Here is a 14,341-nt window from a genome sequence, read left to right as displayed (position 1 = left end):
ATTTCTTGTTTTAAGTATTTTCAATTAAGAATATAAACGTGTACCCTTTGTTGACTGCTGTGAAGTTGTGAGCTGCTGTGATGCCCAGGAAACTGTTGTTGATCCGCCGTTTCCAAAGTTGTTGGTAGATCCAGCAGACGTTGAATCTATAAACGTAATTTACGAAATAGTTTTCCTTACAATTGAATGTTATTGTATGTTGACCAATTTTTGAAACGTTTAAAGTACTAAGTAGAGAACTGGAAAGCGCCAAGCATTTTATTTCGTAAAAGTATTCCGTTACCTGTATTCCGTTACCGGGTCCCATATGACTAATGTGGTTAAAATTTGTAGGAGCAGATATCATTTTGGAACGCCTATCTGTTGGCCGCACCGCTCTATTTCCTTCGCGTAAAGAAAATCGTCTTCGTGGCCTTGTCACTTGTCTACCACTTGCATCAAGTGATGTTAGATTTAACAATTCTCCTGAAAATGATCCAGATTAATTGCAATTTATATTCAGCCGAAAACATGTTTGGCGTGCATTAATACGAATGCTTTAAGATGACATGAAAGGCGTCACGAAATTCAATCGATGTTGATAAAATAAAATTCATCGACACCCTTTTCAGCGGTAACGCCATTTTAGATACTTGAATGGTAACATAAGTTGGTGCGCCATGTGTCGACATTTGTATTTATGTCGACATCTGTTACACTCAACATCGAGAGTTATACGGAATAAAGTACTCCATATGTCATATCAATAGAATAACTATAAAAAGACCGAAGTAAAACCTAAAACATCCCATGGATCCATGATTTTTGATACTCTAATCGACCAACAGCGCCATTTGTCACATTTAGCGACAACTAAATTTCTGCTCCAAGGGCAGTTTCAGAACACATGTTGCTCACGGGAATTTGAGAATTTCACTTCACGCATTTATAAAACTTTTCTCGACATTTCCTACACAATTCTGTAATGTTGAATTACTATAGTGATCAAAATTGTTTTACGGAGAACGTGATTTTTCGTTTTCGATTCTAAACTTTTAAAAGGCATAAAATATGGATAATTTTTGTTTTCGATTCTAATCTGGGCTAAATTAATCAATTTTTTGTTAAACAATTTAATTTTATGCTTGTCACGTTATTCCTTAGAGCCTCCATAATCAGGTGCTAAAGTTTCAAATGATTTGATGCATCCTTTTCGGGGAACAGTTAATATTTTAATGCTTCAGAGGCTTCTGTTATATCATTTAAATTTGATAAACTTATTATTGTTAAGATACGAGAGAGATATGAGACGCGAAAACTTACTTTGAAGTAAATTACTCAAGTAGATTACATGCGGCATATCGTTGATGACACAGCTGGTGAGCGAACCCGAAATATTTAAAGGTCGTGCTCTTTTTACATTCAAGGTTTGTAACCAATCTCCGGTTGTACAATCGAATACATCGATATGCGTTTCACTGTACACTAATAAATAACCCTCGCAACAACCTGAAACACGTATGTGTAATAGTATACACGCGGAAATGATTCAAATTATTTCGCATTGAACATAAGTAAAATGATATGAGTATATATACTGACTAACTGCAGTAGGGACGGCAGGATACATGATTTCTCGGTCTCGACTTTTCCTTCCTTGGCTGTCAACATAAACTGCCAATGTATGGAAGACTAATAGGAATTCACCTCGAGGTAGTTCTATGCAACGTAATGCATCCACAGAACTGTATGTTAGAAAAGCCAAGAGGGTATTTTCAGAATGAACCAATGCTGAAATAGCAAAATTAAAGATACATACATATATATTTACGTACATATGTGTATACATATAATACCAATACTCTGTAATATTTCCAAATACTCGTTTTTCAATAATATTCTAACAGGGGAGCATTATAGCTGAATACCCTCAAACGGACTCATTTAGAGTGAAAAACATGAATAAATACGTTACTCACAAATAGGATGATGATCTCCTAAAATACTATAGATGGAGAAACCGGAAGGATAACCAACGCAGAGACGACCTTCTGATAGTACTTGCAACGTTTGTGCGTGACAAGGCAGCATTAATTCACGTATACGCTTGTGTCTCGTTTTTGTACGAGTTATTTCATAAATAATCACTTGCGATGCATTCTGTTATAATAAAATGGTTCTTATACAAAGAATTTTTAATAAACATTTCGATGAAAATGAAAAAAACGCATTGATTACTTTAAAAAATTTTGAGAATTAAATAATTTCATAAAAAATCAAACTCAGTGCATATTTCATTAAAAATTGTAAAACCTTTAGTAAACCCACTCGTATATAGTACAAGTTAAAATTTTTATTTTTAATGTGAAATTTGAAAGGTATACCATTTTTGAAATTAAAACTACACCTCACCTGTTTTTTTATAGCAACACACAAACAATAAGTGAGTGGATTTCGACGCACGGCTCCGGTCGTTAATGTAATGCAACCTTTCGTTTCTGCTACTTTAATCCATTCCACTTCATCTCCGTCTAATGCTCTCACAGGAACCAATCTTACATGTCGTTGTTTTCCACTAAGCACTACAATCAATTGTTCCTCCGTAACGTACTCAAGTAAGTATATTTTCTTTCCTTCGCCGACTCTGGCTATCTCTGGAAATAACAGCAGTTTTTTCACATTATAAGTATAACAAAATTATCAAAGAAGCTCCTTTGAACATACAATTTCCAGCGAAAAATAACGACGTTTCGTGAATATCGATAATCGTCATGTCAGAGAAAAATTATACCAACCACTACGATCTAAATCTAAACAGAAGAGGCCCTCCTCAGTGCCAATGACTAGACGATCTGGATCTATAATTGCTCCGGACATCACATTTTTAATGAGAGCCAGAGTGTTGTCCAACAGTTCCTTTGCTCGAAAGATCTGCAAATGTTTAAACAATTTAAAAGGCATCGTACTAAAAGATTTGTTCTGAATGTTTTTTCAGCACTTGCCACTTAACCCATCACTTTCCCTTAACCCTGGAACACGCACGTGGGTCAAGGTGACCTCTTCTTGGTAATTTCTTATACAATGTTATTCGAGGTCTCGGACTGAACCGGGCGAGTATGCTTGGAGTCTATCATTAACTTCATAATTTCAGATTCCACCATTACAGAGAGTAATACAAACAGATATATATCTGGGCAGCAGTTTCGGAGTACTTGATATCATGAAACTCGGCTGAGACTCGATTAAAAACATTTTTAAATTGAGAAAATTCAACAGTCGAAGTTAGACGAAACCGCGTATAGCATGGCCAAACCGATCCAGAGGTTCATTGTTGCAAAATATTGGTCTGGGACAGAATATCGAAAAAAAAACCATGTTTATATCATGTAATGTGGTGGGTCAGTAGCCCCCCCCCCCCCCACATTTAAGGGAAATCGCGTTCTCGCGAAGGATGGGGGGGCTGCCTACCAGCCATATTTATTGTTAGCGCGAACGATCTGCCCGCGAGCGACGCTAGCGAACGCCCGAACGTTAAATTGGGGAAATCATATGAAATAATTATGGGAAATAATATGGGTTTTGTATAGAAATTAGGACAGATTCCGAGCGGTGGGGCCGAGGGTATGTTTGGCGTAATAGTAAGAAGGCCTTAATAAGACGCACGCCTTAGGGTTCGCCCATGCGGCTCTGGCGGGCGCAAGGATTTTGGGTCGCCCATGCGACCTTGTATTATGCGGCGAGGTAGAGGCCGTCGCCGTCGGGGTACCCCGGGGCAGCGGCCTTATTGGTCGGCTGACGCGGCCGCCGCCGGGCCGGAGCCAATCCGGGTATCGTCTGCGACGCCGCTCGGCCAATCCGTTCCTCGGACACTGCCGAAACAGACCCGGCACCGCATATGTGCCGGGACCTGCCGGCATTCCAGGGGGGTGACACTCCTTATGGGAGAGGTGTAACGCTGAAGTTAGTTCACCTACTCCAAGCAAAGACTGCGCTGGTATCGTGACTTTTCAGTCTAATAGAAAGAGAAGAACAGAGACAAAATTTTCTAACCAATAGCAAGAGACTCCAGGAGGCGCAGCGTAGATGCGCATAAAAATAGTCGGGACAACTGAACTAAAGTGAACCTAACCTCGATTAGTGGCAATATTTTCACAAGTTTCGATTACCTCGAGTATTAAATCGCGAACGTGAGTTTGTGAGTAAAAGTGTAAATCAAGAACAGTTTGTAGTTTCTTCCTATAATAATTGTAATAATTAAATGGATTAAATGCGATCTATAGAGCCATCCACATGAAAGTAATTATAACAAAAATTAAATTTGTATAGAATTTGTATATTTATACATTCATAATAATTAATATTTTTATTTTAATAAATATGTTACTTTTTGACTAATGTTTAATGTAATTATTTCAGTTCTTACAGTGATTTAAAACAGGCGTTGCGCTACTGACACTTTTGTTACTTCTTTTATGTTTAATATACTGTTTTCTTACATTTGTGTGTCAATCTAAGCAACGTCTGTTTTGATCATTGTAAGTACTTTTTAAATCCCGAAAATATCCCTTCCTTTAATAAATGAATTTGAATAGCCCGCCAAATATTTTAGTTCGCGAAGAGGGTTTACTCCAACCGAAGATGGCGGTAGTGCATAAAGCGTTACACCCCAATACATGGCAGTGTCGGCCCCCTGCGGCATTCCGTGGAAAGCCTTAACAGTGGATTGTTGCCGGAAGCGAAAGCAAAACAGAGACTCAGGAAAGCCTACAAGCAACCAATAGAGAAATTTGAAGAACCCACCGTTCATCCCACGCCCAAGTTCCAGGAGGTCAGAGTCATAGGGGAATCCACGAAATAACATGGGGAAAAATTCGAGATAATAGGGGCACATCCGCGATTAGAGTTTGGGTTAATTCGCGAAAATTTGCGTTAATTAGGGTAAATATGCGACGCGCAGCTCGATTCAGAATTTGAGACTCGCGTTAATTAAGATTTTGAACCATCGACGTGCGGCTGGCGCTTAACGAATGTAGTGAGTGTAAATTATTAATAAAATTGCTTACCGAATATTGTGGCGTAAACCACGTCGCAATCAATCGACAAGAGACCACGGGCTCGTGGTATGCTGAGGCATACCTGGCGCCTTAACAAAACAAATTTAAAGCGAGCCGTACGGGCCTAAAAAGAAAAAAAAAAAACGTGCCGCTCGGTCGATCGCGTAATTATCGCGGGAAACGATGGTGGAGCAGAAGATTTGCAGGGTGTGGGTACGAGACCCCTAATACCCGTCGCAAATTTATGCTCCTATGGCATTAAGTTTTGTCAGATCCACCACTATTACCTATAGGATTGTCAGATTGAATCACCATTATTACCTATAAGGCTCGGATTCGAATTCTGGTTACCACCATAGGGATTTTATCAGTATCAGATGTTTGTATATCCTGAAATCTCAAGTCCCTAAACAGATTGTGACAAATTGTTTCTAAAAATACGTATCTGGTGCAAAACAAATGACATATTTTTTAAATTATTCCATCTACATTTTGGATTTCGTCTCATATACGTATAAATTACGTATCAAGAAATTCGATAGAGTTTCAAGCCAAATACATTTTTGAGCGAGAAATTCACAGCGTCGTGTGCCGAGAGAAACGCGTCCTGCGCGCTTGAGCTCAAGCGAGACGCTACAGAGTTCTATATGCCAAGAATTGAGATTTCAGAAGTGGGGGAAATGGGAATCTGCTCTCTCCATTACACTAGAAAAAGAAATGAACGTCTGATCAACTAAAAAAATCGAGCAAAAAATCAGGAATTTCTTAAAATTTACCTGGCTCCGATTGCGATTACCTATGTGTAGATATAGCATTGCATAGCATGGCATGACATTTTTCAGCACTCTCAGAATCGTGATTCTTTTATCATCATCGTCGGCGCCCCAGTTACAGACTACATTTTCGCACAGACATGATAGGTGAACTCTCATATGGTTTTTGGGCAGCCAACGTGTGACACCGCCTCGCCCGAACGAAAAGGAACTATACCCATCCCAGCTTTAAAATGATTGGATTTTTATAGAAAAAAGGTTTTTTGATGTTTTTGAGATCGCTGAAACCAAGTCAGATAATATAATTTCAAAATTCAAAATGCCGGACCCAACATAGCGGACAAAAAATTCCAGGCTGATTTGATTTTGATCGGAAGAAAGGATTTCTCTAGAATCTTGGAATCGCTGAATTCAAATATGGCAGCAAAATGCGAAGTTCAGAATTCAAAATGGCGAATCGAATATGGCGAATAATATAATTTCAAAATTATTTGATCATTATATAAATCGGTTTAGTGTGGTTTCTATAACTGCTTAATTCAAAACTGGTATAGGATTTTGGAATAGGATTTTAATGCTTATTTGCGACGCTCCGTAAACGATCACGTCTCAGTTCATTAAAATCTTCGCACCTCCTTTACCTCTGTTAGTCGGTAAATGGAGCTCACGATGTCCCGTACGGGAGCACCTTCCTCTTACCTCAAGCTCCCGCTTCTATTTCCTAGCCGCGAACCGACTTTCAAATGTAACAACGTAGTGTATGGTGAGACAAGAGGTTATATAAGGTGTAACAGAACTCATAGTCACGAATTATACAGCGCTGTCCTTTTTAAAAAAGGAGTCGAGAAATCCTGTACTATTTTTTCCTTGGTCGCGGACTATACTTTGTCCCCCCCCCCCCCCGATCGTTCCGTCCCGATCGGAGGACGTTCCGAATTTCCCGTTGCAAATATTTATGTGTCGCGTCTAACCTTTGTAGGCTGAGTTTGCAGTTAGAATAAATATCCCGCCGGGACCGTTTACCGCAAGACTCAATGAATAAACGAATTAATTAATTGGACAATTAATCGGTCAGTCAGTAATTTATTGGTTTATTATGTAGTTAAATAATTATTTTTTAGTTATTTATTTGCTCAATTTATAACTACTTTTTTCCAATTTATTTAGTTATTTATTCATTCATTCATTAAATAATTTGACATATTAAAATGAAATTTTTGTTCCACCGCCACCCTAGGTGCCGGGGCCGTGCAGAGTAGGGTCGTAGTGAGCTATCCGCAGCTCCGCGTTTTCTGACAAGGGCCGATTCAGGGCGGCGCGTCCGAAACTCGGACTTCCGGCTCCGAAACGATGGCGAGAGGAGGGCGCATTACCAGATGCAGTGGACCCCTGCCGTGATTTTTGGCTCAAGGGAATCCCTATAAGGACGGCAAGGGAGGTCCCATTAGCGTCGCTCTCCTGCACTCCCTCCCAAGGCGCAAGGGTCCACCGGTACCCTCACCCTGAAGGGGCTGCTTCGGGGGATGCGGCACCCCAGGTATCACCGAAAGGCCTATCTTTATGGCTTTATGGAGCCCAAGACCGGTACCATTAAACCGAGTCCCCGCCTCCGCCTCTGAGGAGCTACGCTCCTACGTGACCTAACGCGACCTACAGACATCTCTCACGCTGACGTTACGCTACAGTCGCGCGCCCAGATTGGACCGCGGATGTGAACTCAAATTTAGCGCGAGAATGAACGCGCCGGGCTGGCTCGCCGGGTGAACGTCTCGAGTGTAACGTTGAACGTATACGAAAACAAACGTTGTTTTTAAAAGTGTGTAGTTTGTTTGTGATTCCACCGATTTTAATTTTGAAGAATGGAGTCGTCTCTTAAAAGTGAGTATTATTAAAATATTTAATTTAATTTTTAATTTAATAACAATGCTAAAAGTAAATTAATAATTAAATGTTTGATAATTTTTAAATGCACACTATATAAAATGCTGACATACTAGCGGATGAGTAAACATTCTTATCAGTTCTTGCCTTCTAATCTTTTTTAAAATGTTTATTACACTTTTATTCAAAACATATGAAAAAATTAGCTCCTAGTTCTTGCAAGTCTGGTCTCTATGTAAGTTTTTGTGCAAGGACAAATTGCCTCAAAGTGTGCATAATGTTCTATGTATTTATTATAATTATCACGTGAAAAACCTATCACTTTTGAAGCAATAACATAGCATTATGATTAAATAAGTGTTTTCAGAAAATAAGTACACGAAAAAAATATTCTATGACAAATTTATTTCACATTTTAGTCTAAAAAAGTTTTCATTATATTGAAGGTTTTAATTGTTAAATTAAATATGTCGTTTTTTACATTTTAATGACTTTTATACATATATCAATGTTTCAGGAAATTCGGATGATCTTAAAAAAATCTGTTTAACGAGAAAAGAGATATTTTATTTAATAAAAAAACAATTATTTGTCAGTTCGAAGATATGTTTTGAAGTTCTTGAGAATGAACTGTCAAAGAAATTGAAAAAACCTTACAAATTACAGAAAAATATGGAAACAGTCATCGGCAAATTAATTTCAGAGTTAAGAAAGAGGTGGAAACAAGCCCATAGAGTGGAACCATACTGATTACTGACCGACAGTGATTAAATGTAAATTTCTTTTATATCAGTAAATGCTTATTTACTTTTAACAATATATTATCTATTTTTTATAATGATATTTTAAAACTTTAACAAAATTATTGTTCGTCAAATAAACGTTAATTTTGAGAACTTTAATCAGTCATTTTGATGCGTCCATCTTGTTTTTTGAAAAATTAAGTCCAGCTTCGTAATAAGCGATCTCGAAAACCCTACATATCAAGATTCATAAAAATTAAAAAACGCCTTGATATTATGACCAGCATTTTGGGAGTTGGGACCACTGTGGGGTAGGTCAAGGCCCAGAGGAAGCACCGGAAATCCCTCCTGCACCAGAGGCCGTTTCCCTTCACCGGCTTCGGGTCCACACGAACATCCGAATCGAGATCGTGGACTTCGAATAGGCCACGGTCGCATTCCTAACTATCAGGAAAACATCGAGAGTTCCGTGAAGGATCAGCTGTGAGGCTCCCTTCTTTTTTTCTTCTTTCTCCTTTCATTCTATTGTATCCTCAACATACACCTTCGGTGTACAAAAATTTAGCCAAATACATTTATCTTCATTCAATCAATTCCAAAAATAGCTCAGATTGCTCCCTTCCCATGAAAAACTCAAATCAATTATTTTTGCCAAATATAGCGGAACATTAATTTCATTAAAATTCCAGCTAAAATCTTTTTGCCAAATGTCACAGTACATTTGGTTCGCGTATGTTGCATGTACAAGATTTTCTGCTTTCTCAAACCGAAGACAAATAGTAAAAACTATATCGAAACAAATAAAAGAATTAGAAACTAAATGTGAAAACAATATTTTATTTGACGGGCACCTGAGGTATACTCCCAGTACATGATCATTTTGGTGCTCGCCAAATAAAATATTGAATTAAATATTCGCAAATGTACTGTAACCTTTGGTAAAAATAATTGATTTGAGTTTTTCATGGAAGGGAGTAATTTGAGCTATTTTTGAAATTAATTGAATAAAGATAAACGTGTTCGGCTAAATTTTTGTACACTGAAGATGTTTTGAAGTGATTTCACTCCTTTTTGTAAAACATTCTCTAACCTGAAATTAGGTGTTTCCATTTCAGTATCCACGGAGTTCCAAAATTAATGTCAAACAACTGCTGGTTGCAGTCGTTTAACATTTCTAGGTTATTTGTATAGATAAATACGCGATCGCTGAAGTTTATATTTCAAGTGGTACTGATCTACTTTCGACACCGTAACGTCTTCCTGACCTAAGTAAAATGCTATGGTAAAAAACCCAAAGGTGTCGACGATAACTTATGTATACTATCGCCACCGGTGACTGAGAGACCACAACTGAATGGAACATCTCATTCGTGTAGTTAGCGTTCGTACCGCAAGGTACGCTTCAATACGTTGGACGAAAACCGTATGAAAGTCAATCTATCATGGTATGTCGAAGAGGACGACGCTGATAAACTACAACAATTCTGAGCACATGTAAAAATTGAAACTTCGTGTACATTCTATCGATCGGAGTTGGTAAATTTTAAACGATTCTTGATTTTTTGAGTTGGTCAAACGCTTATTTCTTTTTTTATAGTAATGGAGAGAGCAGATTTCAATTTCCCCCACTCCTGGAATTTGGATCCTTAGCGTTAAGTATTTGGTAGCATCTCACTGAGGCTCAAACGCGCAAGGCGCGTTCCGGTCATCACTCGACAATACGAGCATTTGGTTCGAAACTCTACCGAGTTTCTTGATTTAAGTTATTAAAGATTTATTTAGCGAAAATATCTGAGTCGTGATTATCGTTCTCATCGAGACGTCACATTAGACGTTAACTTTAACCTACGGTTAGGTAATCAATGATTTAACCGAGGTTGTTGTAACCGGACATAAGTGACTACTTATTAAGTACTACTTGACGGGTCTATATCTTAATAAATAGAAAGGAATCATAGAAACAATTGCTTATTCGATTTAATATAGTGTTGCAGTAATGCATCTGCAATGTATGTTATGAATGGCCTCCAAAAGGCAACGACGTGGGGGGGGGGGGGGTGGCCCCCACGCGCCCAAGAGCCATCCGTAAACCTCCTCGTGGTGGGGCTGGATGCGGATCCCCATGGATCCGTAACGAAATGGCAAATGGCTACTGGGGAACCATGAGAGATGCTCGCTCTGCGGAGTTTGATCGCACTCTTGTTCCCCCTAGAGTTACCGGCGAAAGGTGGCCCTCATCATGGGAATACTTCTCGACCGGACGGCTGGAGGTGCTCCGGGTAACCCGTCCCGTGTCCTTGGTTTATCCGGGTGCGGGTTGGGGGCCGGCCCTACCGGCCGTAATAAGAAGGCCGGCGAACTAGTACGGGCCGATAGGTGGGATAACCGATCCTATATTTGCCGGGTCAACTCGGCCGATGGATCGGGTTTCCGCCCGACCTAGCTTGGGAAGCTCGCCAAACCACGCTGGAGCATTACGTCTCAGCTGGCGCCTTGCACGGATGCTCGCACCATGCGGGTGCAGAGGAGAGACCTCCACGTTGGTTCCCCGCGGGCAACGGCCGGGGTCAAGCGGCCTCCCTTCGGGGAGTGCGTCGCGGAGGCCCCGACCCGGCTAGCGCCTCCCTAGGGTTTGACGAGCGGTCCTGAGCATCTGGGTTTCTCCAAGTCCGTCATGGGCCACGCGCTGGCCCCCATGATAGTGGGGGCGCTGGTGGCGTAGGTCCCGTATACCCCTCGGGGTGCCGATAAGAGGCGCAAGTCTCAGGAGCGGTCGGCCGTAAGGCCGGTACCAGGTTAACTGTATGTTATGAATGTTATGCGCCCTATCTTTGCTGTTATCCCTGTTACATATTCTTCAAATACTAAAAGAGAGTCACCCGCCAAGTAGTACCTGATAAACAATCACTTAATATTTAACAGGATATGAATCGGCAGTGTGAAGTTAGCATATCAATTGCTGGCATCTCAAGAAAAAGGTAGACTTCTAATAGCATCCTCAATAGTTCTAGAGTTCTCTATAATTTATTTCAATAGTTCTGTTTATTTAGTCATTAAAAAACGAAATTTAAAAAATGAGATGCTAACTTCCCGTAGCATCTTAGTAATGAAAATCTGATTAAAAAAGTGCATATTCTTCCAGGTGGTGACGTGACTAAGAGTTCTAGATAACACAAATCGATAGTTCTATCGATAACAATAAGTTGAACGTTATTAACAATTTGAAACGTAGTACCATATGGAGCATGAGATGCAGGGATTTCAACGGCCTCTACAGACTGGAAATAATTCCTACGAATAGTTTTAGGGACTCAAGTCACTTTTCAACATAGTTCTGTCGGTTAGCAACATTATGTTATGTGAAGTAGTTTCTGTCACAAGGTTCTTCGCCTTGTCTCTAATACTCGCGGAATGGGCGCCAGTCGCTACCGGGCGACACTAAATTACTCGAACCTAAGTCACGAATTAACGCTCGCGATTCACACTGCTCGAGGTCGCAGATTCCCGGTCTAAACGACGCTACTTATTATACGCCGTGATCGCGCCTTCCTCGTTGCTACCGGTCACTGACTCCAACTCTACAACTGGCATGGCCCTATTCGATAGGGACCGTACACCTTGTCAAAATCCATAAATCAAAATCAAGGCCGTATGGCCAATACCTTAACTGCAACGAAGTTCCTCGTTGTCTCTTTCTCTCGATCTCTCTTTTCTCACAACTCTAAAAATCTCAATCACAATTCTCTAAAACTTCTGTGGCACGTCCGTCCTCATCCGTGGTTTATCCAAGAAGAAGGAGCCAGACTCTCTCTGTTTTTTATTAATCGGTGGCACGTGAGAGCCGGGTACGCAACGCCGGCCACCTTCCCCACCTGAAGACCGATCCGATTGGCCGGAGCTTCCGAAAACCTTGGTTATTGGCCAGTGGCACGTGCCTCGGATCGCTCATCGAAGCCGGATCTAAGCCATCTGAGGATCGATAGCAAATTCCGCGAAGTCACCCCTGATTGATCGGACCCCCTGCGAGGTCCTTCCCGACCGGTAACGCAGTGCTTCGGGTCGCCGCTGCATCCTGCGCGCGCGGCGCTCGCCCCTCCTTATCTGCTACATACCGACTCCCGGGCATCCACGTGCCCATCCTGGGGAAACGTAACCTCGCCTCTCAACCGGCGCCCCTAACTTCTAGGCCGGTGACAGGCTCTCGATGGCGGTCAAGGGATCACGAGTGTCCTTTGGGACTTCTCGTCCTCACCCTCCAAACCGGTGTCGACTTCCCTAAATGTGTGCCAGCCCGAACCTCGGAGGCCCTTCTGAGGTTAGGCCCCGACGCCGCTCGCTTCAGCCTAACCGCACCACCAAGTAATTCTCTGTCCCTAAAATATTCTATTATTTGAATTATTACTAATTTTGTCTGGTTGGCCTCCCCCCACAATTTTTCCTAGATTTCATGTCGGAGGGGTACAGCCCGAAGGGAGAGGAAGGTAGTCGACAGGTCCCGATAGCAATCCAACATATTTTATCTAGTCCACCTGGCCCTACGTAATATCGATGGGACGTGTGGAATCTTTCCTTAGATGATGACCGATGGCAGCGAACCCTTTGAGGTATTCGGAGGGCCTCCTCCGCCTAAAATATTCTTAATGTAGTTTGCTGGGGACCAGGCGCATTCTCCGATGGACCTGAATCCTCGTAACGTGAGGGGGCATAGGGGCCACCAAAACTCTCGAAAAGTAACCAAAAAGCCTAGAATTATCCCCAGGATTTTTTCTCACTCCATAGAACCCTATGAAACCCTAGCATCTCAGGGGTGAGTCATAAATTGTTATTAGCTTTTAACAAAAGTTGTTAACCGGCAGAACAAAATGTTGTTAACCGGCAGAACTCTCTTGAAAAGTAATAAAGATGCTTAGAACTATCGCCAGGAATTCTTTCCACTGCATAGAGTCCGTTGGAACCTCAGCGTCTCAGATCTGATAGTCATGAATTATGATGAATGAACTATGTTGAGAAGTGACTTGAGTTCCTAAAACTATCCGTAGGAGTTTTTTCCAGTCCGTAGAGACCGTTGAAACCCCCGCATCTCATGTACCCTATGGTACTACGTCTCAAGTTGTTAATAACGTTCAACTGATTGTTATCGATAGAATTATCGATTTGTGTTACCTATAACTCTGAGTCACGTCAAGACCTGCAAGAATATGGACTTTTTTAATCAGATTTTCATTACTGAGATGCTACGAGAAGTTAGCATCTCATTTATTCAATTTCGTTTTTTATTGACTAAGTAAACAGAACTATTGAAATAAACTATGGAGAACTCTAGAACTATTGAGGATGCTATTAGAGCTCTACATTTCTCTTGAAATGCCAGTAATTGATATGCTAACTTCACACTGCCGCTCTAATTAGGTCAATTCAAGTATAAGAGTTAATTTTTAAGAAAAATATATAAAAGGATTGGAAAATAATACGCAAAAAATGTCAAATTGTCTGATACATCAAGAAACTCGGTAGAGTTTCGAGCCAAATACATTTTTGAGCGAGAAACTCGTATTGTTGAGCGATGCGAGAAACGCGCCCTGCGCGTTGAGTTCGAGCGAGACGCTACAGAGTTATATACAGTAAGGATTAGGATTTCAGGAGTGGGGGAAATGAAAATATAATTTCTTCTTTGCTACAGATAAAGAAATAAACTTTCGATGGACTCAAAAAATTCAGTAAAAAATCAGGAATTTTTTAAAATTTACCCGACTCTGATTGCTGCTATGTACGTAAAGATATGGCACGATAAAGTTTTCGGCACTCTCAGAATCGTTGTTCTCATATCGTTATCGTCGTCCCTTCAGTCACGAACTACCATTTTCGCACTCACATGATAGGTCAACCCTCATACGACTTTTTGTACGACATT

The 14,341-nt window shown here is 40.7% G+C and overlaps 1 protein-coding gene across 1 annotated transcript in view; it reads right to left on the bottom strand.

Annotated features, from left to right (window-relative positions):
* LOC105695921 (serine/threonine-protein kinase Genghis Khan) overlaps positions 1-14,341 on the bottom strand; it is a 111,619-nt gene that overhangs the window by 12,156 nt on the left and 85,122 nt on the right. Inside the window, exons 6-12 of the mRNA XM_023432243.1 lie at positions 2,775-2,910; positions 2,392-2,633; positions 1,959-2,139; positions 1,582-1,770; positions 1,303-1,488; positions 284-465; positions 45-146 (exon numbers count right to left, since the gene is read on the bottom strand). Of these exons, the coding sequence (XP_023288011.1) occupies positions 45-146; positions 284-465; positions 1,303-1,488; positions 1,582-1,770; positions 1,959-2,139; positions 2,392-2,633; positions 2,775-2,910 (1,218 nt within the window). The remainder of the gene's footprint in view (positions 1-44; positions 147-283; positions 466-1,302; positions 1,489-1,581; positions 1,771-1,958; positions 2,140-2,391; positions 2,634-2,774; positions 2,911-14,341) is intronic.

This window comes from Orussus abietinus, unplaced genomic scaffold, assembly GCF_000612105.2.
Source record: "Orussus abietinus isolate OABI.00-Male unplaced genomic scaffold, Oabi_2.0 scaffold249, whole genome shotgun sequence".
Taxonomy (NCBI): Eukaryota; Metazoa; Arthropoda; class Insecta; order Hymenoptera; family Orussidae; genus Orussus; species Orussus abietinus.
Note: the sequence above shows the minus strand (reverse complement) of the source record. Positions and strands in the feature narration are given on the sequence as shown.